The sequence below is a fragment of the Onychomys torridus genome, chromosome 14 (assembly GCF_903995425.1).
Source record: "Onychomys torridus chromosome 14, mOncTor1.1, whole genome shotgun sequence".
NCBI classification, from domain to species: domain Eukaryota; kingdom Metazoa; phylum Chordata; class Mammalia; order Rodentia; family Cricetidae; genus Onychomys; species Onychomys torridus.
Genome location: NC_050456.1, coordinates 77,779,256 through 77,804,977, shown reverse-complemented (window position 1 = coordinate 77,804,977; position 25,722 = coordinate 77,779,256). Strand labels below are relative to the sequence as shown.

General features: G+C 44.2%; 1 protein-coding gene across 9 annotated transcripts in view; it reads right to left on the bottom strand.

The window, feature by feature from the left end:
• Ppp2r5c (protein phosphatase 2 regulatory subunit B'gamma) overlaps positions 1-25,722 on the bottom strand; it is a 144,574-nt gene that overhangs the window by 31,592 nt on the left and 87,260 nt on the right. For all 9 annotated transcript variants that reach the window (XM_036206243.1, XM_036206244.1, XM_036206245.1 and 6 more), the window contains 4 exons: positions 24,877-25,076; positions 3,927-4,037; positions 2,532-2,624; positions 2,323-2,453 (listed from right to left, as the gene is read on the bottom strand). In XM_036206243.1, the coding sequence (XP_036062136.1) occupies positions 2,323-2,453; positions 2,532-2,624; positions 3,927-4,037; positions 24,877-25,076 (535 nt within the window). The remainder of the gene's footprint in view (positions 1-2,322; positions 2,454-2,531; positions 2,625-3,926; positions 4,038-24,876; positions 25,077-25,722) is intronic.

The following is a 25,722-nucleotide window of genomic DNA, read 5'->3' as shown; positions in this document are numbered from 1 at the left end:
TAGGTTGGAGACAGGCTCTCTTTATGCTGTCCAAGTTGGTAAGTAAGTAACTGCTGGGCTCAAATGATCCGTCCACTTCAACCTCCTGCACAGCTGAGACTGTAGGCATGGGCATACTGGTTATTCCTGCACTTTCACTAGGACCTGTCACACAAGTCAAGTGTGGAATTTCCCCACGTGGCATCATGTTAGTGTTCAAAATATTCTTTCTTTCTTTTTTTTTTTTTTCTTTTTTGGTTTTTTGAGATGGCTCAGCTGTTAAAAGCAAGGCTCATAACCAAAAATATTCAAATTTTTAAGTGTGTAGATTCTGGGTTGGGATGCTGAAAAAGCATAGTACTGTACTTCCATGATCTGGGAAACTGTGAGCTTTCTGACTCTCTTCACATGATATGACAAGAAAAGATCCAAGCCAATTAGGGACTAAGTAATATGCTTGCTTCTGAGCACATCTACACAGACGAGTATAGAAAAGATGACCTAAGGGAGGAAACACAAAAATGCCATACTGTAGCCTTCGCCATTGGTGGGAACTCAACTGAGTCATGTGATGCATTCTGAATAAGCAGCGGAGCACCTCAGTAATCAGAGTAAGCTCTATGGCAGGAGGCATGTCCACTTCAACACTGCAGGTGTTCAACTGATCAGAACCACTAGTCCTGCAGAAACAAAACTCAACAGCCAGAGCCTGAATTTCAGGGTTAAGAATCTGGAATTTAAGTTGTACCCATTCTGTGTAGAGAATGCCATCAGCTAAGTAATGATCTTGTGAGGAAGCAGAGCACCAAGAAGTGAACAGCAGGAGCTGAATATGTAGGAGCTGACATTATTCCCTGACTACAGTCAGCAAGTCAGGGCTGGGCTGGGCTCTATTACAGAAACATTATATATTATAAGGATTCTGGAAGGGGCTCAGAGGGAAGCCACATGGTGAGGGCCCCAACATCACAATGTGCCATTAGGCAAAGGATTCAACTGCAGGGATACACCAGGCTTGGAAGGACTGGGAGGGCCACATAGGCTGCTTGGTCTCACTGTCTCAGCTCCCCTTTCTTGGCCACTTTCAGTCACTGTGGGGAAGGAAGGGCCAGGCAGGCATAAGCAGGCCCTTGCCCCACAGCTAGACTGTGTAAAACTTACTTATTTTATATCAGACGGGTATCACAGTGTTTACAACACTGCTAAGATTTGTTAGTTTTAGGCTTCCCTAGAATCAGATTCATGGAGCCAACCCAAGAAACCAACAATTACAAGATAACCTTAGTAAGCTTTCCAGGTACTAGTAAGAAAGAGCTACAAAGCAGGCTGGGCACAGTGACACACGTCCTTCATCCCAGCAGAGCAGGAGGACATAGGTCAGCCAGTTATAGGCTAGCCAGGGCTACATAGTGAGACCATCCCATAGAAGAGCAGACTCTTCTACCAGCACCCACTGTGGATCACTGTGGGATGCACACAAAGCTAGTGCCACTGAAGCTGCTCCTAGGGAGGAGGGTCCATGTCAGCTCAGGTGGACTTCCTGGGAAAGCAGGCTGGAGGGCTCAAAGCAAGGCAGGGCAAGCAGGGCAGCCTGGGATAACTCATGGCTGCGCAGCTTGGGAGTGGGCAGAACCTGGAAGCACAGAGGTAGCCCAGGAAGCTGCACATGCTAACCAGAGAGCAGCTGTGGTACGAACCATGTGAATGTAGCCCTGACTCGTCTGGACCTCTAGGCAGATGAGGCTGGCCTGAGCTGTGGCAATCTTTCTGCCTCAGACTCCTAAGCCCTGGGATTATAGGTGTGTATCTTCACGCTCACTTGCGATGTCAGACCTTGTCTCAAAGATGACAGGGGTCATAGCCATCCATATACTTGAAGGGTTTGGTATGTCCTTTCTGAGCTAGAGGCTGACAGGACAGGTCTGGGAGTATACAGGAAAGCTGTCCTGCTCTGTCTGCCGCCAGGGCTCTCCTCTCTCTCTGCTTGGCTGGCCCTCAAACTGCTCACCTAATTCACAGATCTTCCCAGGCAAAGGCTGACCTCCTCCTTCCTGTCTTCCTGTGACTGAGCGGGAACAATAAGGTAACAAGCAGGTGAACGGGACACAGTCAATTATTCACTCACACTCAAGCAAGGCTAGTGTGTGTGGTAAGGCACTGGAGAGCAGAAGCAAGAGCAGACTACAAGGAAGCGAGCAGTCAAAGCTGCATCAGGAAACAGAGTGGGCAAGGCACCCAGTGTGGTGGTGTGGCGGGGGTCACTTGCACATGGCTAGCACACTGCTCAGTCTCCCTCCTCCTGTGACAGTATCGAGGCTGGGTAGCAACCACATGGGGACTTACCTATAAAATATATTATTTATCTGTTTCCTGATGTAAGCGCGCAGACCTAAGAACTTCCCATAGATTCTGTGAAGGGTAGTTTTTAGAAAATCTCTCTCCCGAGGATCCTCGCTGTCAAAGAGCTCTAGAAGCTTTAAGAAAAACAGTGCTTAGTGACAAGGACCATGCTGGACTCAAGGCTGCTAAGGAACACCTAGGTGGAAACTTACCTGTAATACAAACTTCTGATCAATATATTTCTTTGCTATATTGGGCTGGAAGTCTGGAGACTCTAAAAATCTTAAGAAAAATTCATAAACAAGCTAGGAGAAAAAACAACAACAATGCGTCAAATAACATGGTACTTCATTAAGTGGATTAAGAACACCTCAAATTCAATCTTTATTTTGCTTGAAAATATTAGACTTAAAAAACACACATGCAAAATTAATGCTGAATTGTGTGACTTAGTATAATTCTAACTGCAGACTGAATTCTTTTATTTAGTGAGAACCACAGACTACCTTAAATGACTTAAATGGCACACAGTGCTTTCCATGGTGCTCAGTTGTTACACTTGGGACCATGATCATGTATCATGGAGTTCTAAGCAGACAAGAACTTAAGGATTGCCTGGGAGAGGAACAAAAAAACAGACACTGAACCACAACCATTGTGGTTCCCTTTGTAAATAAACACAGCAGAGTTGGCTGGACAGCGTGGATGGTCTGTCATAAGCTGTGTGGAAGCCAGATACCTTGAGGGCAGAACATCTGGCTCCTCCCTTTTTTTTCCCTCCTCACCAAGGACATACGTAAATGCTCTGCTTGTGCTGGCCTTATAACCAGTCAACCTGACATCTTACAGGTATGTTGGGAAGTATCATCTGTCAGCAAGGAGCCTGGGATGCACAGGGGCATAGGTTAAACCCAGGCACTGAAAACTGGAAGTACATCTGGAAAATGCTCTAAGTCTGTGCCAGCTGACTTTATGACAACTTGACACAAGCTGCAGTCATCTAGGAGGAGGGAACCTCAATTGAGAAAATGCGTTCATAAGACCAGGCTGTACACAAGCCTGTAGAGCATTTTCTTAATCAGTGATTGATGGGCAAGAGCCCAGCCCACTGTGGGTGGTCCTGGGTTCTGTAAGAAAGCAGGCTGAGCAAGCCATGATGAGCAAGCCAGTAAGCAGCAGCCCTCCATGGCCTCTGCATCAGCTCCTGCCTCCAGGTTCCTGCCCTGTTTTGGGTTCCTGTCGTCCTTTGATGATGAAGTGATTTGGAAGCCAGATAAACTCTTTCCTCCCCAAGTTGCTTTGGTCATGGTGTTTCATCACAACAACAGCAACTCTAACTAAGACAAAACCCAAATTCAACATTATTAGTAAAGCTAGTATCACTGAGGACAGAGAAATAAGTCTCCATTTCTGTAGCCTGTGTAAAGGGTTTTCAAAAAAAAAAATCAATCAATCAATCAGTCTCTTCCTTTTCTCCACCCTCTCTGCTCTGCTAAAAAGAGATCCCTTTAGATCAGAAGACTGTTGGTGAACAGCTAAAAAGAAGCCCTGGGTCACCACCCACATGGCGTATGCCATCCTATCTGGGCTAGTGCCAAGTCCAATACCTGCAGATGAGGCCAGGCTGCTTCTAACGTTGGTTCATCTTCTTCTGGGTCAAATTCTGCTCCCGTAGGATTGGAGGAGGGTGGCAAGGTTCGAAACATGTTAACTGCAAACTAAAATCCACATGTTCCATGATCACAACCAGGATACTTAAGTATTACCAAGAATATTCCAAGAAACACTAAACAATCCTAGGGATAGATGCTTCCCATTCTAAGCTGTTCTTCTTTCTTAAAATTGAGAAGAGGTGTGGGTCTCCAGAGAAGACAGGGTCAGAGCTGCAGCTCAAAACAGACCTTTCTGCTGCTACAGTCACTCTGACTCTCACCTGTCAGACTGTCAGAGACAGCTGACCCCAGCTAAGAGATAAGCGCTGACTTAGGAGACTGTTAATCCAGTGAGTGGGCAAGCAAAAAGCCAGAAAAAGAACAAGATGACGAAGACCACAAAAAAGACTAAAGAAACAGGAAAACTGAGAAAACAGCAAAGGCTATATCGCACAGGGTCAGTCCCATAACAACCATAGGAACACAAGGCAGATGGGTGACTTCTGGGGCAGCTGGAGATCATTTCTGAGACAGGACTGCTCGATGGCACAGGGATGAGTTGATGGAGGAGAGTGTTTCTAGGGGCTGGTTGAGCAGAGCTCTTGGTCTGTCTGTACCTGCACAAAACATGTGACTGGCCAGTGATAAAAACAGCAAACTCTAGTTTTCCTAAGTCATTGACTTGTAAGGTTTTTTTTTCATTAAGTTTAAATATGACCTATTATCTTTTAACAACCATGAATCCATCAAATGCCAGTTTAAAAGTCTTGGGATCTAGTAACTAACTGGCTTATAGGTGACCAAAAAGTCCTTGTCCCATCAGGAGGTAGAGGCAGGCAGATCTCTGTGAGTTCAGGGTCAGCCTGGTCTACAGAGCAGTTCCAAGACAGCCAGAGTTGTTACACAGAGAAACCATGTCTTGGGGAAAAAAAAAAAAAGTCCTTGTCCCTCATCATCAAAACCACAAATCCAAATATCTGACATAAATGCAAATACCAGCTCTAGGACAACCTCCTGGGAGGAGGCCTGGTCTAGTCAGGCAAACCAACACTTGGTATTTCTCTGTTCTTCCTTCTTTTTCTTTGTAAAGATTTATTTTCATCTTGCGTGTTTGAATATTTGGCCTCCATCTCTGTTATGTGTACTGTGTGCACGCTTGGTCCCCGTGGAAGCCAGAAGAGGTGCTGGATGCCCTAGAACTGAAGTTACAGATGGTTGCAAGCCATTGTGTGGGTGCTGGGAACTGAACTCAGATCCTCTGCAAGAATAGCCATTGCTTCTAACAACTGAGCAATCTCTCAGTTCTCCTTTCATTTTGTTTGGGACCTCAAGATGTAGCCCAGGATAGTTTCAAGATCAAAACCCTTCTGGCTTGGCCTCCGGAGTCAGGATTATAGGAACATGTCACCACCAGCAGCTACTCTTCTTTCTTCACTGTCACTAATACCTAGCTTGCAACCTGGGCATTTCTTACCGTGTCACCAGCCACAAAAGGTAGCAGTGCAGTTTCTATGAAGAATGTCACGAAGGTAAAGGGGCAGTAAAAGAATGCAAGAAAGAAAGAAAAAACTGGCCGGAAATCCAGAAACAATGTAAACCAGGAGAGGAAGAAAAGTCTAGGTTATTGAGCTCCAGCACCCGTATGAATTATGAGTGTCGATTTCTGGCTTCTGGGGATTGGAGCCCTCTATGATCCAGGAAATACACACAGGGCCCTGTGAGGCCCCCAAACAATGGGTGATAGGCAAGAGAGATAAGCAGACATGCAGGATGTTTCTCAGCAGATGGGGGATCAGGACAGGGAGAGTTTCCTGAGGTAATATACTTTTGAAGCTCAAGGATGAGATAAAAAATGGAATGAGCCTAGTCGCACACTGCCTAGGCAGGCCACCAGTTCTTCCCAAGGCCTGCCCAACAGTGATAGAACTGACCCTGTCACCACCAGCCAACTCCCTGGGCTCCCAGGCCATGAATGTGTTAGGAGAAGAAAGTTAGAATTGAGTCCTTTAAAAATGGGAGACTGGCACTTTGCTCTCTGGTAGGTACAAGCTGCAGGCTCAGGCAGGTGCCAGCTCAGGAGCAAAGTAGGGCATGTGGATACCAGGGAGGGTCAGCAAAGGCAGAGCAAGCTGGAGATCCAAAGGAAGATCTTGGTGATGCTGAACACTGTCTCACAGGCACGGCACACCACACAGGAAGGAACAACACACTGGTGGTGGCTAGAGGCAGTGACAGAGCAAACAAGCAACTGGTCACGTGCTCAGAGAGTGAGAGGGGCCCATGATGAGCCATTCACAGGTTATCCCCAGGAAAGGTTCAGATGCAGCCCAGACAAGAGCTTCAAGTTAGACGGCTCTGCAACCAAAGATGACACAAGTCATGCTACCTGCTGCACTAGTACTCAGGAGCAGAGCTGTGACGTCACGGGCCACGGTGAAAGGCAACAGCTACAGAGGGAAAAGACAGCTTCTACCGTCGGGCTCTGTCATCCAAGGAGTTCTCCCATAAGAAAACCTGGCACCTGGAGCTCCCAGCCACTTTCTTACTGCACCATGGTACACTGCTGGCGCTCCTCTGCAGAGGTACTGTGTAGTCTGCCAGCATGTCATCATCTTATACATGGAATGTATCTATTCTGAGTACACATGGAGACACAGACACATGACAGGACTGGGTCACATGGGAGGGCAGCACAGCACCATAGAACAGCACCTTTCCGTGCTTATCTAGAACCAGGACAGTAATGGACATTCTGCCTGTGCCAGCTCTGAAAAGGGCAAACCCTTTCTTCACACCAGGCTGCTTTGAGGGTCACACAATGTCTACAGAAGCATTCTGGCAGTTCCAACTGTTCAGCACATCCCAAATGTCTTTCCTGTAGACATTAAGAGCAGGCTTGCAAGTGTGCATGTTTGTGCATGTGATCCACAAAGCTCCACCTGTGCCAAGACAGGGACTGATGGCAAGGTCAGAAAGCACCCAGCACTCCCATTTTCATGAACTCAGCCTGGCAGCAGCTCTTTCTCAAACTGTCTTATTCTTTGATTTAAATATAAGTCAAAACAGCCTATAAAGAGTCTGGTTTTGTTTTGTTTTGTTTTGTTTTGTTTTTGTTTTTGTTTTTCAAGACAGGGTTTCTCTGTCCTAGAACTCAGACCAGGCTGGCCTCGAACTCACAGAGATCCATCCGCCTGCCTCTGCCTCCCGAGTGCTGGGATTAAAGGTGTGTGCCATCACCACCCAGCTAAAAGAATATCCTTATAGTTCAGCAGCCCTATGAAGTCTTTCTCTATCTGTATTAGTCTTTACCAATTGGTAGATTAATGAGCACTTAGCTGTGATGTGAAGCAACAGTCCCAAACAGAGCAATGGTTCTCATTCCAGAGACACAGTTTTCATTTCTCAGCTCTGGTTTGTTTTTAACCACCAAGAGCTCCTGCTTCCTCAGTCTTAGTGAACATGATTTCTATTGGGAAGGCCAAAGGCCAAAAGATGGCTCCTTCTAAACACTCTTCCTCCCATAGAGAGCCATGGAATATGAGTCTCTATAAGTCAAACTTCTGTCTTTTGTCCGTATGTGAAATACCTGTAAAACAGGCCCAGACTGACATCACAGCAGGGCCACAGACACAAAAACTAAAATAAAAAAACCAAGAGCAGCAATGTCAGCACCTAGAAACCGAAGAGATGGAAAGGTGTTATAAACACAGACATGAAGACATACAGCACTCAGAGTTACTGATCTGGCACCTTCATAGAGAAAGTACAGAAACTGGTCAAGGCTCCACCAATACCTGCCGAGTGGTGGAACCTTCCTCCTGAGGCAATGATGACCTACAGAGAACCCAGGGAGCAATTTACAAACTGAATGTGATCTCTCTGTGTGACATCAGGTGTCTTCTCAGTCACTCTCCACCTTACTGTTGGAGACTATCTCTCACTGAACCTGGAGCTCTCAGACTTGGGTATACTGGTCAGTGAGCACCCAGGGTCCACTAACCACCCCAGCACAGGGATTATGGATACATGCTGTTGTGTTGGGCTTCTCGTGGATGCTGAGGATCAGAACTCAGGTCCTCATGATTGCATGGCAGGACTTTACCTATGGAGCTACTTCCCCAGTTCTGAATGCAATCGTAAGCATAAGGTGAACCAAATCTTTGATAATGGTGAACTTAGCCAGCCCATGGTAGACCCTCAGGAAAAGCACTAATTACCTAAAAACCATTAGCTCTTAGCTGCAACGCAATCATGGTCCTAACTGTGTCCCTAATTGCAGGCTCCTCCATGATGCTTCTCTAGAATGTTATCTCAAACACACCTGGATGGTAGGGAAGTGCTAGGCTGAGGGCTTTTGTTCCTCTACCTGACCCTGCAGCACTATAGCAATTCTCCAGGGGAGCCAGTCTTTTGCATGACTCAATCTCACCTCCTTCTCCACAACCACAGCTGCTTTCAAACAATGCAGTTTCCATCCACGTAGATGCCTGCATGTGGCATTTAAAAATCTACACTTACAATTCTTACATTTGGATAGTTTCTCATTTTTATAGTCTATTCAAATATGATTGAATGTCACTTATCTGAAATGCTTCATATCAGAGTTACATGTATTCCTCTTCCAAACTGTGGAGTTTGTGTGTGTGTGTATGAATATATATATAAAAGCTATTCTGGGGTGGGATACAGGTTTAAACACAAAATTCATGTTTAATATGTACATTAAACATATAACCTGGAGGTAAGTTAAAAAATATTTTCCCCATTAAATGTACTTCATTTACACAACATTTTTAGTGGGTCTAGGTCAAGTGTAAAAATTTCTACTGTGGTATTATGTTGATGCCCAAAAATTTAGCATTTGGAGCATTTTTGAGTTTGTATTTTCTTTCAGCTTCGGGATGTTTATTCTATATGTTCTATTTTTTTAAAAAAGATTTATTTATTGATTATGTATACCAGTGTTCTGTCTGCACGTATCTCTGCAGGGGGCACCAGATCTCATTATTGATGGTTGTGAGTCACCATGTGGTTGCTGGGAATTGAACTCAGGACCTCTGGAAGAACAGCCAGTGTTCTTAACCTCTGAGCCATCTCTCCAGCCCAATATGTTCTATTTTTTTTAAGTAAGATTTATTTATTTTAAGTGTACATGAAAGTGCCTGGATGTTATGTACTGCATACCAGTGTGCCCCGTGCCTGTGGAGGCTGGAAGAGGGCGGGCACTGGTTCTCCAGGATCTGTAGTTACAGACAGTCGTGAGCCTCCTGGTGGTGCTAGAAAGTGACCTGTGTCCTCTGTAAGAGCAGTGAGTGCACGCTTTTGTTTTTTAATTTTTATTTTTTGGGTTTTGAGACAGGATTTCTCTGTGTAGTTTTGGTGCCTGTCCTAGATCTTGCTCTGCAGACCAGGTTGGCCTTGAACTCACAGAGGTTGGGATTAAAGGCGTGCACCACCACCGCCTGGCCACAGTGAGTGCTCTTAACCATCACTCCAGACGTTCAACTTGCATGTTCTAAAGTAATGATTGAAAATATCAGGGAAATAAAAATTTACACAATCTTTATAGATTATTAAATAAAGAGAATGTAGTTGTAAAATTTTAACAACTGTTTTTCTAACAATTCTGAGCCCCCCCCCCCCCCCCCAGACAGGGTTTCTCTGTAGCTTTGGAGCCTGTCCTGGACTAGCTCTGTAGATCAGGTTGGCCTCGAACTTACAGAGATCCGCCTGCCTCTGCCTCCCAAGTGCTGGGATTATAGGCGTGTGCCACCACCACCCGGCGTGCTTTTTTGTTTGTTTGTTTGTTTGTTTTTTCAAGATGGGAGTTTCTTTGTGTAGTTCTGGCTGTCCTGGGACTCACATCTGTAGACCAGACTGGCCTCAAACTCACAGAGATCCTCCTGCCACTGCCTCCCGAGTGCTGAGATTAAAGTTGTGTGCCACCACTGCTGAGTATTTTATGCCATTGTACAACTAAATGTGCAACCCTATTTTACTTCTGATAAGCATGAAACAAGACACTTTTTAGTGTATGAATTTATTTAACATTTTTTAGTTTAAGAGTAGAAAATTCTTTTTTTTTGGTTGAGAGACTTTTGATGACTATTTCTATTTCTTTAGGAGTTATTGGTCTATTTAAATAGTTTATCTGGTCTTGGTTTAACTTTGGTATGTGGTATCTATCCAGAAGATTGCCCATTTCTTCCAGATTTTCCAATTTTGTGGAGTGCAGGTTTTTGAAGTATGACCTGATGATTCTCTGGATTTCCTGCTTGTCTGTTGTTATGTCTCCCTTTTCATTTCTGATTTTGTTAATTTGGGTGCTCTCTCTGCCTTTTGGTTAATTTGGTTAGGGGTTTGTCTATCTTGTTGATTTTTTTCAAAGAACCAACTCTTTGTTTCACTGATTCTTTGTACAGTTCTCTTGGTTTCTATTTCATTGATGTCAGTCTTTAATTTGATTATTTCCTGGCGTCTATTTCTCCTGGGTGAGTTTGTTTCCTTTTGTTCTAGCGCTTTCAGTTGTGCTGTTAATTCATTGGTATGAGCTTTCTCTATCTTCTTATGTGTGCATTTAGAGCTATGAATTTTCCTCTTAGCACTGCTTTCATAGTGTCCCTGAAGTTTTGGTATGTTGTACTTACATTTTCATTGAATTCTAGGAAATCTTTAATTTCTTTCTTTATTTCTTCCTTGACCCATTGGTCATTATTCAGTTTCCATGAGATTGTAGACTTTCTATAATTTTTGTTGTTGTTGTAATCTAACTATAAGGCATGGTGGCTGTATAATAAAGCAACCTCTGGAGGCATCACCATCCCTGACCTCAAGCTCTACTATAGAGTTATAGTAATAAAAACAGCTTGGTACTGGTATAAAAACCGACATACAGACCAATGGAATCAAATTGAAGACCCTGACATTAATTCATACACATATGAACACCTGATTTTTGACAAAGAAGCTAAAACTATACAATGGAAAAAAGAAAGTATCTTCAACAAATGGTGATGGCATAACTGGATGTCAATATGTAAAAGATTACAAATAGATCCATATCTGTCACCATGCATAAAACTCAAGTCCAAGTGGATCAAAGACCTCAACATAAATCCAGTTACACTAAACTTAATAGAAGAGAAAGTAGGAAGTACTCTTGAACGAATTGGCATCGGAGATCACTTCCTAAATATAACACCAACAGCACAGACACTGAGCACAACAATTAATAAATGGGACCTCTTGAAATTGAGAAACTTTTTTAGGGCAAAAGACACAGTCAATAAGACAAAAAGACAGCCTACAGATTAGGAAAAGATCGTCACCAACTCCACATCTGACAGAGGATTGATCTCCACAGTATATAAAGAACTCAAGAAACTAGATATCAAAATACTGAACAATCTAATTAAAAAATAGACTAAAGGGCTAAACAGAGAATTCACAAAAGAAGAATCACAAATGGCTGAAAGACATTTAAAGAAATGCTCAACATCCTTAATCATCAGAGAAATGCAAATCAAAACAACTCTGAGATACCACCTTATACCTGTCAGACTGGCTATGATCAAAAACACTAATGACAGTCAATGTTGGAGAGGATGCGGAGCAAAAGGAACACTCCTCCACTGTTGGTGGGAGTGCAAGCATGTACAACCACTGTGGAAATCACTGTGGTGGTTTCTCAGAAAACTGGGAATCGAACTACCTCAAGACCCAGCCATACCACTCTTGGGCATATACCCAAGGAATGCTCAACCATACCACAAAGATACATGCTCAACTATGTACCACAGCAGCACTATTTGTAATAGCCAGAACCTGGAAACAACCTAGATGCCCATCAACTGAAGAATGGATTAAGAAAATGTGGCACATATACACAATGGAGTACTACTCAGCAGAGAAAAACAATGACAGCATGAAATTTGCAGGCAAATGGATGGAACTAGAAAAAATCATCCTGAGTGAGGTAACCCAAACCCAGAAGGACAAACATGGTATGTACTCACTCATAAGTGGATTCTAGATAGAAAGCAAAGAACAATCAGACTACAACCCCCAGAACCATGGAGGCTATATACATAACATGGGGTACCCTAGGATGACTGTGGCTTATAGTGTTAGTTTTACTCAATTACTGAGCAACCCTCAATGAAACATTTCACTATTAAGATAAGAATTTATACTGTATCAAGCTGATAATAGAAAAATAAATAAATAAATTTTTAAAAAAGTAGAAAATTCATACATGACAAGTAATAATTCTTAAGTCAGTTCAATTAATATAAAGTTAAAGATAACAGTGGAAGGGCTGGGCTGTAGCTCAGTTGGCAGAGTGCTTGCCTGGAAAGCACAGAAGCCTGGGCTCCACCCTAACAGATCATACAACAGACATGGTAATACATGCCTGTCATCCTAGGCACGTGGAAGGTGGAAGCAAGAGGGTCATACATTCAGGGCTATTCTTGGCTATGTAGCCAGCCTGGGCTACAAGAGACCCTGTTTCAAACAAAACAAACCAGAAAACCAAACCAAATCAGACCAAGTGTTTGCTGAGTATGTAACTGCTTGGAGGACATCTGTCATGCACAGGCCCTAGATTCCATTCCCAGCACCACAAGAAGCAAAGCAGAACAACAGCGCATCAAGAAATGTGCCTTAAGGTATTTACCATGGGCCAAAGGTTAGTTTTAAGTAGATTCTGAATGTTGTACTCCCAAATGTTCCATGCTCACAAACTTCAACACACAAGAAGCTGAAAGTCTGGTCTAACACCTGGATTTGACCGTCAGCATTCTAATATGTTTGCTTCGTCTAGCAGACTGACGTTTTTATTGGGATAAATTATGAAGGGTTTAGGAAGGTTTCAGAATATTCAATTAATACACTATACCTCCCACACAGTGTAAGGAAGTGAAAGGCACCATTCAGAGCCTTCCACTCCCCAGTCACTGCCATGCTATCCCTTATATACCAGCTGATGCACAAAGGCACAGAACCATCACTTTAAGCAACTGCCTCTAATCCTACACCCTTGTGCTTACTGCTGGGTCGGCTGGGGACACAGCTAAGTGTAATAAGGGATGGGGTTTACTTTACTGTCCCAAAGACCAAAAGTACTAGGTACTCTGATTCTAGGAGATGGGAGTAGATGGGGAGCCATATAATTGCCACCAGGTCACTGCCAGGCTGCTGAGTATAGAAAAGAACCCTAGTGGAGCTCAGTGGTTAGGGCAGTGCAGGGACAGAGGAGGGAGCTGCACAGAGTTCTGCAACTAGAAAAAGTCCCACCTTCGATTAGCACAATACCACAAAGGAATGTATGTGAGGAAACTATCAGAGGCCATGAAAACACACAAGAGGATTAGAGAGGGCCAGTACAGTGGGTTCTTTACCTGTGGGTTCTATGTCCTTGGATTTAGTCAACCAAGGATCAAAAATATTTCCCAATAAAATGCTGTGTCTCTGCCGAACATGGAGGCTTCTTTTTAAAGCCATGATCTAAACAATACAGTGTAATAACTCATTACACAGCATTGGCACTGTACTAGATCTAAGTATTTGGAGATGACTTAAAGCAGAGGTAACTAAGAATGGACAGGAAGACATAGTTATGCAGACACAATGCCCCTCATATAAAGCACTTGAGCACCCCAGATGTGCAAATCCCCTTGGATATTGAGAGTTGACTGTACTAAGGAAGCTGAGCAGAGTGGCTGCTTTATCCAAGCGGACCAGGAAAATTCACAACCCACGGAGCCTTGGATTCAACATCAAAGGAAGCTTGCCTTATCAATGGAAAGCTGCTAGCCCTGGGCTAGTATGACTCAGATCCTGCCTAATGCATCTTAAAAACAAGTACCAAAAAAGATGGAACTACTTCCATATGGCTTAATTGTATCTCAAGTATACCTCAAAAAAATTAAAAGGAAAAACCTAACTATATAGGCCTCAATGGGACAGAATCCACAGTTGTACATAGCTAAAGATGACCAGACAGGTAGAAAAGCAGGGGAATACAATTTCCAGAGAGAACAGGCCATTCACCTGAACAGACCTGACGGATGTGGATATCAGCAGAAAATGGTACTGAGGGCATGTTGTCTCCAAAAGGTGAGGTATAGACATAGAAGCTCTAGACAAAAGATGCAAATCTACCACCAGAGATGATGACCACAGTGGAGAGACAAGAACTACAGGGTGGAAAGAACAGCTAGACACCACAGGAGAGAATGGGACCCTGAAGACAGAAAGGGATGATGAATCGAGCAGGAAGCCGGGGACATCAGAAAGCAAAGAAACAGTACCAGTGAGCTTGGGACACCTGCAAGAAGCCTAACATGACACTGGGGTCCGAGAACAGAGTCCCTGAGACCAACGACAGAGCACAGGGGAGTACAGAAACAGACCAATACAGTTAACTGACATACAACAAGGTACAAAGCTGTCCTGTGGAGACTGGCAGCTCTTATAGGCAGAGCAGTTCAATGCCCATATGCTAAAAGAGCCTGTGGTCAAATGGGCCACAGATCTAAACGCAGAATGTAAACCTGTAATAAAACACAAGGAAAACCTTTCTGATTCCTCTGTCATGAAACCACATTATTACCAATTAATAAATCAGAAGTGACTTCATCTAAATAAAGAACAGAGTTCTTGGGTGCTAACATGTGGTGGCCCCAGAATCCATTGCACCTGTGTCCAAAGCTTGTCTATAAACACAGCAGCTTATGGTCAAAGCTGGAAGCAAGCCAGCATCATCAACTGGGGAAGGGGTAAGCAAGTTGGGTGCTTACATAGTGAACTGCAAGCAGTTATAGGGGACTACTGACTCACCCAACAAGGTGAATCCCAAATACTTGATTAGCAACAGGAACCAGACCCCAGTGGTCAAATCAGGATGGGCCCACCTCCCTGCCATTCTGGCAAAGACCACAGCACAGGTATGTAGCGAAATTAGACTATCACAGTTTCAGAAAGATACTTACTAGGCCAGAAGCTCCTTCAAAGTTCCTGGCTCACCCATCCCCACCCCTTTTAATCTCTTTCCCATGCTCTAAGAGCAACATTAACACCTAGCAACTCTGATGGCTTGAGGCTTGCTATAGACCAGGCAGCCTGAAAGTTGCTGCCAACTCCTTGCAGGTGCTTCCCAAGAGAGCACTGGGATTAGAGGAGCAGGCCATCAAGTCTGGCTACAACCTAACAACTCTGGATCTTAAACATCTAGCTTTACAGAGATATAACTCACAAGCAATTAACTACACACATGCAACACACTGGACATGTTCCTCACAGAGTGCCTGTGAGACCACATATGACAGATAATGAACTCATTCATCATCTTCAAAGGTTTCTCAACAGTCATCTAAAAAACAACTCAAATGAATTAATTATGTGATTGGAAATGTGAGATAGGTAGAATAGGGGAAGGGCAAAGAGAAGGAAAAGCCGAGTTGTTTTGTTTTTTTTTTTAATTTGCTTCATTTGTTATAAAACAGCCAACATACTTACTACTTAAAACCATCAAACAAGGAAAAATTTCAAAATTGTAAGTAGACCTCTTTAAAAAAAAAAAAAAAAGCTGATAATTTCAAAGTTAGCTTGCCCCTGTCATCCACTCTTCTTTAATCCATGTTACTGAGGCTGCTAAAACACAAGCAATGAGGTAAAAAGGGGCCATGTGAAGGTTTTAAACTATACTGGAAACTTCCCTGGAGACAACCCTCTTCTTCCTAGTTCTTTTTTTTTTTTCTTTTTCTTTGAGCTGAGGATCGAACCCAGAGCCTTGTGCTTGCCAGGCAAGTGCTCTACCACCGAGCTAAATCCCCAACCCTCTTCCTAGTTCTAAATGGGCTTTCCTTTCCCACTGCAGACTCTCATCACCATTACAAGTACTCCTTTCCACACTGAAACAGCAGGAACAAAAGGAGAGAAGGGTGTCCAGATCAACCACCACATGGTACACCAGGTGAGTGTCCTGGATGTGGGTGTGAAACATCACAGCTTTGTTCCAGAGTATCCCGAGGAAAAGCTGTAAGCCAACGTTTAATCCATATTAAAATGTTTTAAAATTATCAAAATATAGCAAAGGGGAGTTCCCAAGGTCACACTATCCAAAGGCAGGTATTGCTAGCAGCTGGGACTGTACCCTCTAGGTTTAGTTTTAGAGTCTACTTAAACAAGACCAATAACTCAGTGTCCGGTATGAGTGACACTTTGCTGTTTATTTCATGACTCATTTTCTCTTTGCTATTTTGATTTCATCCTTATGAATTTATTTCTATGTCATAGACATAAAATGACACTTTATACAACATGCTGTTAATATCCCAGTCACCACTTAACCTAATCTAACCAATTCTCTATGAAACAGTGTTACAGTTTAATGTTCTAAATACAAAGAGGCAACAGAAAAGTTAGACTGTGGTATACCACAGTTTGGTAATACTTGCCTGGCATGTATGAGGCTTTAGTTCCAATCACCAGTACTGCAAAAAACAACACTCACACTAAACCAAAACCTTAAAGCCACAAAAACTAACCCCATTTCAGGTATCCAAGTCTGGGAATGAAAATGAGAAACAAGGGAGAGTTGGCTCAGTGGTTAAGAGCACTTGTTCTTGTGAAGGACCCAAGTTCAATTCCCAGCACCCACTTGGAGACTCACCACTTCCTCAGGCACCAGACATGCATGTGGTACACAGACTTACATGCAGGCAAAACACACTTTTTTTTTCAAGACAAGGTTTCTCTGTGTAGCTTTGCACCTTTCCTGGATCTTGCTCTATAGACCAGGCTGGCCTCAAACTCACAGAGATCTGCCTGCCTCTGCCTCCCAAGTGCTGCAATTAAAGGCATGTGCCACCACCGCCCGGCGTAAAGCACATTTTTGTTTTGGCCTTTTCTACAAAATTTGCTTCATGATGAGGGATGATGAGTGAGTTCATTATGTATCATATGTAGTCTCACAGGCAAACTATCATATGTGTCTTCAAAAATATATTTATGAATAAAATAAATATAAAAAACTTAAAAAAAAATACAAACAAAACCTAGACTAGCCCAAGAAAGGAAGACATATTTCAGTGTAATTCGCCTGGTAAATGTTCTGCAAAACCTTGGGAGGATGGTCACTTTCTGGTGGAGGGGAGAACTTGATCACAGTGGCTATCCATCTCTCTAACACTTCACTGTCATCAGGTGGCATGAGACTCTGAGAGCTTCTGTATGTGGAAGTCAGAGGCCAACCTTGGGTGTCATTGCTCAGACGCTCTACACTTCTTCCGCTGTTGTTTAAAGACAGTCTGTCACTGGCCTGGAACTCTCTGAGTCGGTTAGGCTGCTGTCACCAAGCTCTAGGGAGTCCTCACTTGTCTCCTCCTCCCCAGCACTGCTACTACAAGTGTGCACTACCATGTCTAGCCTTTTTTTTTCCACATGGGTTGCGGGAACTGAACTCAGGTCCTGCTGGCAAGGCAAGCACTTACTAGCTGATAGTTTGGTTTTCTTCTCTGCAGTAATTTACACTTAAAGAGAATTAAGCCACTGGCCTAAAGCAACACAATTAGTGGGCGACATGACTGCTCTATCCTCACTTTTCTGGAGCAGGATCCTCTCCAACTTCAGCATGCTGTTTGGTGGATCATGGTCACTGAACCTACTCCCTGGTTATGGTTATGGATCAAAGGCAAGCAGGAGACATGTAGGCACTGGGCCAGTTGTCTGAGGGCTAGTCTTTCCTTGGAGATTGTAAGAGCCACCACCATCTAAAGATGTCTAAGAGAATAAAGCTGCACACTGAGCATGGGGCATGAGGCAAAGAGAGAAAGCTCTCCCTGTGAGTCTGTGGACCAAGCTTGGGCTATCCTAGAACGTCTGACAAGTTCTTCTTTGAGTATACTCAGTATGGAATTGGGCAGCTGCACCTACAACTGGAGTTGCCATCCTACTTGAAGTCAGAATTCTGGGGAGCAGCTCTTCTCCCTAAACATCTCAAATCAAATCTATACCACATCTTGGCCCTACCCTAAAACCACCCACACCTGCCCATTTCTCTCAGCTGTCCCAGCCAAGTAGCCTAGCCCACTACTTCTCTGAAATGCCTCAGCATCATCAGTCAGCCAGTGTCCCATAGCACCCTCATCAAAGCCCTTCCTACATGTGCTCAGCAGGCAGCCCCCCAGTTACTGCTTCTACCAGCGCGCTTCATCAGGTTCTGGGATCCAGACTCTAGCCTCACTCAACCCAAGCCTCTTTTTGTGTCTCAGGCCTTTGGAGCACTGTCCCAGCCAGAATCAGCTCAACCTCCTAACTGACAATGGTCAGGCTCCTTGTGCAGTCCTCAGCTCTCACCTGTGCCTACTGCTGTCTGGTTCTGTCTCTCAGACACGTCTCCAAGCAGGCTCTGGGAGGGATGATCCGTATTACCATTTTTAGTGGAAGCACCCCAAGGCAGCAGGGTGCTTGGAGTCCATAAGGGATGAAGTATGTGTTTCCTGATTCAGCGAGTGCATCAAGCTGTGTTCTGTTAGTGATCCAGCAAAGGTGGCTGGGTAATCCCAGAGCTCCATGTGCTGTGTAGGCCCCTGAGCCAGCCAATCTATCCAAATGGTGCTCTACCCAAACCCTTTTCTGCCCTCAAGGTTCCCTTCCTGCATCTAAGGCTTTGTAGAAAGCGGCATCACAAGAATTCAGTGATTCAGGAGCTCAGCTTTTCTGTCAGGGAATTTACAGTCAGCAGGGTTTTGCTTTAGTTTTATATAAATTAACTCTTTTGGGGTAGGGATGATTAAATGGCAGCACTTCTAACTGGACTTTCAGTTCCTTCAGTCTTCGGGCAGCAGACTTGACTGTAACAACAGAAGTGATGTTACTGTAGGGCCCACTTTTATGTGGGAGCCATAGTGCCAGGTGCCAGGGCCTGTCTCTTCACCTTGGTCTTGCCACAGATGGACAGGTGCACTCAGCATGTTGGATGGTCTCAATCTTTTCTACTGTTTTCTATAGAAAGGAATAATGGAAGGTCCACATTTACCAACAATAATCCTGACTGTCTCAATGTATCCAGCCATGTTGCTGTGACCCAGACCTGAGCCCAGAAAGGAAGCCAGAGAGTTTCTGTTAAGCATGTGGCAGGTATACCTACCAGCAAGCTGGATGGCAGGTGAACAGAGTGCTGCAGGGCATCCCTAGGGTCTGCTTCTGCAGGGCCCAGGGGCATCTGGAAACCAGGACCTCTGATGACGGCTACTTTGTAAGACAAGAGCTGCCCTTAATCTTTTTGGAATCAGGATCCTGCTAAGCTCCTAAAAATTACCAGAGACCCCCAAAGAGCATTTTATCATTCTATCTACTAGGCTCTGTCATGTGAGAAATTAGCCACAAGTTAGAAGAGTAATTATACCTAAATATAAAACGTTCATGAGAAATAACTCACTAAACCTAAAGGATTTGGCTGGAGGAGTGGCACTGTTTTCTATTTTCAATAGTTGTGATGGCTGTTCTTGGTTGTCAACCTGACTACATCTGGAATTAACTGGAACTCAAGTTGCTAGGCACACCTGTGGGGGATTTTTCTTAACTAAAAAATTTGAAGTGGGAAGACCCACTTTAAATCTGGGTCTTTTGAGGTGGCAAGACTGACTTTTAATCTGGGCCACATGTTTTGGTGGCAGCCTACGGAGGAAGGAAGCTTGCTCTCATTGCCTGCTTCCTCTTCCTTTGCCCGGCAAGTCCACTCCTTCACTGGCGTTACAGCCCCTTCTTCAGGATGTGATATATACTGAAGACCAGCTGAGACATTCAGCCTCATGAACTGAACAACTGTTAGATTCTTGGACCTTCCATTGGTAGAAGGCCATTGTTGGACTAGTTGGACCATAGCCTATAAGCCATTCTAATAAATGATCTTTTCTCTCTATATACACATCCATTCTACCAGTTCTATTCCTCTAGAGAACCCTGCCCAGCACACTAGGTGTGGCTGTACAGAAAACAGCTGGGCCATCCTGCCTCACCCAGGTACTTATTGAGAGGGAGGAACATTCAACAGCCAGGTAAATGGATGTCTTTGGTACTGCAACAAAACTGGACCAGCAGTGATTTACTACAGGTGACATGCTATGGGGACAGGACCTCGTCAGGGGATGAGCTGCCCCTGCTTCCGGTCAAACCTAGGTGGGCCACACACTCAGTGTGAATGGACCTTTTGCCTGTGAGTGATTTTGTTTACGTCATCTGGAAAACACCAGTTTGCTGAGTTATACAGATCCTGATGACTTACCTCATCCCCATGCTACCAAGCCCAAATCCCCTTGGAGGCTCTCATGTTGGCAACAAATACCATCAGGTATTTCCTGGAAAGTATAATGTAATTTTTTTTTTTTTTTTAAAGAAAAATGCCTGCTAAATATTAAAGTTTGAATCACAGGTTTTTGTCAGTAATTTTCAGGTAAAGTTTCCATGCAAACAGTGGCAAATTCTGTATCACTCCACTGCACACCCTCTCTGTAGGCATTGGCTCGAGGCCCCTGTGCATCATGCAAATACCACAGCCATCTTCCATAGCTCATCAGGCAGCACTAAAAGGTCGTGATGTAATGACTGTTTAGCCAGACCTGGAGTTTTATGTTTATCACTGTGAATGTGTGGCTATGAACACAGTAGTCAGCGGGGCCACTGGCTTCTTGCTGTCAGATGTTGTACCCACTATTGCCCCTACATCATCAGCGCAGTGCCGATACCGTGGAAGAGCCAAGTCTTGGTGTTACCATGGAGATGTCTGACTTTATAGTTTCTGAAAGGTCTTGGGAACCAGGAATCTGTGAAGCACTGATCTGGACAAAGGTGTGAAGCCTTGAAAACTATGTAAAAACTGGGGCACAGATCCAAAATCTTCTTCAGATTCTGAAAGGCTCCAACTCCAGAAGGTAACTCCTTACATACTGTAGACAAGCAGTCTCACCTTTAGTACTTTTGAGCATCTTAAATACACTACAACTTAGTTTTGCCACCTGCATTTTGACCGTTAGAAAATGTCCATGCCTAAAAACCAGATTAACTAGATTATTTAACTGGAAATACATATGGCTGGTTATATTTAAAGTCTGAAATGAGGACACAATAGAGCTTTGCAATGCATGCCTAAGAACCAGGAGGCCAAGTGTCCTTTCTGCATTCTGATGTGCCACCCCCGCCCCTGGCCTGGAACTTAAAGTTCTTTAGTCTGCAAAGAGAAAGGGTCACACTAGCTGGTCTGTAAGACTCTGGCTTTTAGTGAACTAACACCATTGATATATGAAAACCCAGCACACATGAAAAGATGTCAGACAAATGCAAATCAGAACCACAGTGAGTTGCCAGGTCCCACTCACAAGTACATTTGAACCAAACAGGCAACCAAGTGCTGGAGATGTGGAGAAACTCACACCCAAGACTGCAGACAGGAGTGTGAACTAGTGGAGCCATTCCAAAAACAGCCTGGCAGTTTTTCAAACTGTGAGCACAGAGCACTGCACTGCTGGGTCACACCCAAGAGAGACAGGTGTGCACCAGTATGCTTCATGGCAGTTTTATATTCAAAGGATCAAGTCCAAGATGGCATGGTGGTGCATGTCTGCAATCCCAGAGGCAGGCAGATCTATGAGTTCCAGGCTAGCCTGGTCCACATATATAGTTTGAGATCTGTTGCAGAATATTTGTGCACTATGAAGATGTGTCTTTGCCAAGGCGCCTTCTGACTGGTTTACTAAAGAGCTGATGGTCAACAGCTAGGCAGAAGAGGATAGGCAGGATTTCCGGGGAGAGAGAGGAAGAGGAGGGATCTTGCTCACTCATTTCGCCAGCAGATTTAGAACAAGTTGGATGTGCAGTACTAAGGAGAGGTAACCGAGCTACCAGAATGTAGATTAAAAAATATGAGTTAAGTTATAAGAGCTAGTGGGACAAGCCTAAGCTAATGGCCAAGCTTTCATAATTAATAAGTCTTTGTGTCATTATTTGGGGGCTGGCAACCAAAGATAGTCCCACAAGAAAGCTTGTTATACAGGTCAGCCAGTGCTGCATAGTGAGACCTTGTCTCAAAACAGAAGGCCACCAACTGATGAATAAATGGACAGAGGTGGCTCAGTGGTTAAGAGCACACTGGCTGCTCTTCCAGAGGACTCAGGTTTGATACCCAGTGTCTACACAGCAGCTAACAATCATCTGTCATTCTAGTCTCGGGGATGTGACATCCTCTTCTGGCCTTTGAGGATACTGCACATACATGGTACATAGACATACATGTAGGCAAAACACCCATATATATAAAATAAAAATTAAATCTCTATGAGTGTATCTATATAATGGAATATTATGACAAAACTATTTGTCTAAAAAAGGGAATAAAATATAAGCACAGGATATGACATGGATTAGACTCAACCACACTTTCTGGAAATGCTTGTCATGAAAGACATGTTGTATGAGTCCATTTCATGAAATGTCCTGGACCGTCAATTTACAGAGACAGAGAGCAGGTCAAAGGTAACTCAGTTCAGGCAGTGGTGTGGGAACAGGACAAGATTAATTTGGGGAGAAATGTTGTACCATTAGAAGTGAGGAGATACACTCTATGCTAAAATCTCGATTTCCCGGGGTTGAGTGATGGTGAGCTATAAAATAAATAACATCTTTACAGCTCTTAGGTCACACAGCACTCCAGTCAAACAGGCCAGGTTTGTACAGCTACACTGTTGTGGATTCTTTAAAGTTAGTGGAAATTAGTATCTCTAAAAACACTAGGAACAAAATCTACACATACTCCTAAAAGAAGAAACAGAGCAGCAGGGAGCAGGTTAAGCATGAGCCAAGTGCTTTGTGAGAGGCCGTGGTTGGCTGCCTGAATCCCAAATGTTCTCTCTGTGTCTCAGAGTACCACATATTACAGCAACATCCCACCCCACCCCACTCTTTCTTTCTCCACTATACTTTTCATTATTGCTATCTGTTAGTTTGGTCTGAAATGCCCCCCATGGGCTCCTGTGTTTGAATACCTGTCCCCCAGCTTATGGCACTGTTTTGGGAGGGGCAGAACCTCTGAAGTGGGAGGTGTGGCTGGTAAAAATGAGTCATTAAGAGTGGGCCTTTGATGGGCACAGGCTGGCTGGAGCTCTCTTGACTTCCTGATTCATCAAGAGGAACACAAGTCATACCATGGACAGACTGCCAGCCACCATGACCTTTCCCACTAGCAGGCAGTTTGCAACAGTGATGAGAAAGTAACTAACAGACCATCAGTCCATACAAGTACAACAACTAATAAAACAAAAATTCAATCTCTCTCTGCTCCCATTCTGCTCAGAAAGCACCAGACACACAGGATGCCAGGGAAAACACACACAGGCATCTGGCAGTTCATGACTCTTTCTCTCTAGATCCTCTTGGCCACATGGGAAAAACCTTGCAGCTTGGGGTTGCTTTTCTTTAGGACAATATCATCTGAAACAATGCAGGATTAGTTGTTTTAACATTGTCTCCCACCTAGGAGGAAAGCTTTGGGAGGGTAGAAATCAGTTCTTTCTCTGTGCCTGGCCCACAGCAGAAATTCAGGAAATGTGTGTCAAATTCTTCTAGAAGCTATCTTCTCAGCTCAAGGGAGGGCACGCTGTTCAGGAGAGGGACCAAAATGAGGACAGAAGCAGAGACTCTAGCTAGGGAAGCACTGCAGCAGCAGCAGCAGAATGACCAAGCCAAGAAAGCGGTCTGCAGAGTGCTGGGCGTCCCACGTGCTTCTGGTACCACCCACTGCTCCGGTGAGACCCACTGCTCTGGTGAGGCAAGCGAGACACCCAGTGAGGCAGTCTGGAGCATATTTGGCTCAAAGGGAGGCATTTGACCCAAATATGGCAGATTCTTCCTTCTTGGATTAAACAGTATAAATTAGGCAATACTGCCTGCCAAGACTTCTTAAAAATAGAAATCTTTCATACTGTAACTGACTTACTAACAAATTTAATAGGTACCAAAAAACAGATTTAATTTTAAAAGAAAGTTGAGTTCAATATATCCATCTTAAATGAATGGAGGAAATGGATCTTAAATATCTGATGTAAGAACACATTTAATAATCACAGAAGAAAATGAAACTATACCCCGGATGTGTGCCATAAAAAAGGCCCAGGAGGACTGACTGTAAGATGTAACAGGACGAATAAAACCATGGAAGCTGGGCATGATACTCAATACTCTTCCTTAAGATTCCCGACTAGAGGTCGGCTTCCACAGTGTGTGAACATTGGAATTATGGAAAGACCAAGAGCTCTGCACCCTATCCTAGGCATCTGCTTTTTGCTGAGTGCTAGAATTTCCCTGCACATGGATGGACAAGGATGTTTACTTCTAAATTACACAAGGACACCAACACTACTGTTACATATGCTTAAAAAAAAAAAAAAATCAAGCCGGGTGGTGGTGGCGCACACCTTTAATCCCAGCACTCGGGAGGCAGAGGCAGGTGGATCTCTGTGAGTTTGAGGTCAGGCTGGGCTACAGAGTGAGTTCCAGGAAAGGCACAAAGCTACACAGAGAAACCCTGTCTCGAAAAACCAAAAAGAAAAAAAGAAAAAAAAAAAATCAAGCCAAAGAATTTAGAGACCATGTCATAGCAAACACAAACCAGGTTCTAGTACTTCTACCTGTCACAGGGTGGTGGTGACAGTTAAATGGTTGCAAACAGCTCCTCTTCCCATAGGATACACTGCGTTCACTCTTCCTGGGGCATGACCAAATCTCCGGGAAGCGGACGGACACACACACACACACACACACACACACACACACACACACACACACACACACGGGACGGACGGGATGACACCCCTAGATGTGGCTGTGCTGGGAGAGCACTGTCACTTACCATGTGGACGACCTCTGGGTAAATGGGCTCCGTGATCACATTCCTGTTGTGGGTGATATATTCTACCATCTCACTTAATGCAGCCCGCTTTACTTCCTTCCACTTCAGGTCACTCAGCGGGTCAGAAACAAAGTCGAAGAGGACACAACATTGTCGAAGCTTCTGGATGAAAAGCTTCTCTTGATCCGCAGGCGGAACATCTGAAAGGCAAGAGAGAGGGCTGTCAATCACAAAGCTGCTTAACCCACAGGCCCAGGACACACTGCTCATGTTCATTTATGTTTATTTTGAATTAACAGAGATGCAAGAAAAGAGATGGATGAGGTGAAGAGTTGTTAAACAGTGAAAAGGGGCTGGGAGGGGCACCCCACAGCTGGTCACTGCTGAGGTCACAGGCTTGGTATGATTGAGAGCACCTGTCACCTTTCTGAAGACACTCAGTGGACAAATACTTTCTGAGCAATGACACAGGCCAGACCCTGTTTGCTGGGCAAAACAGGGTAAGAACAAGCTGCAGAGAGTGAGGCAGAGTCTAGTGATGTTACAGAGGGAGGTGTACGGGATGGAGGGGTACGAGATGGAGGGGGCTTCTGGCTGCCCAAAGACCTGCAGTAAGGGGGACCCCTTGGTGTTCTCAAAGCCCCTTCCATTCCTCACTCTGGGGGACAGTGTTCACGATGACGGAAATACAGTCGCTGCAACTTTAATAGTGACTTAGTCAGTAAGCACTTATTTCAAGATACTGACACCTTTCATTTTTTTTTTTTTTTTTTGAGCTGAGGATCAAACCCAGGGCCTTGTGCTTGCTAGGCAAGCGCTCTACCACTGAGCTAAATCTCCCAACCC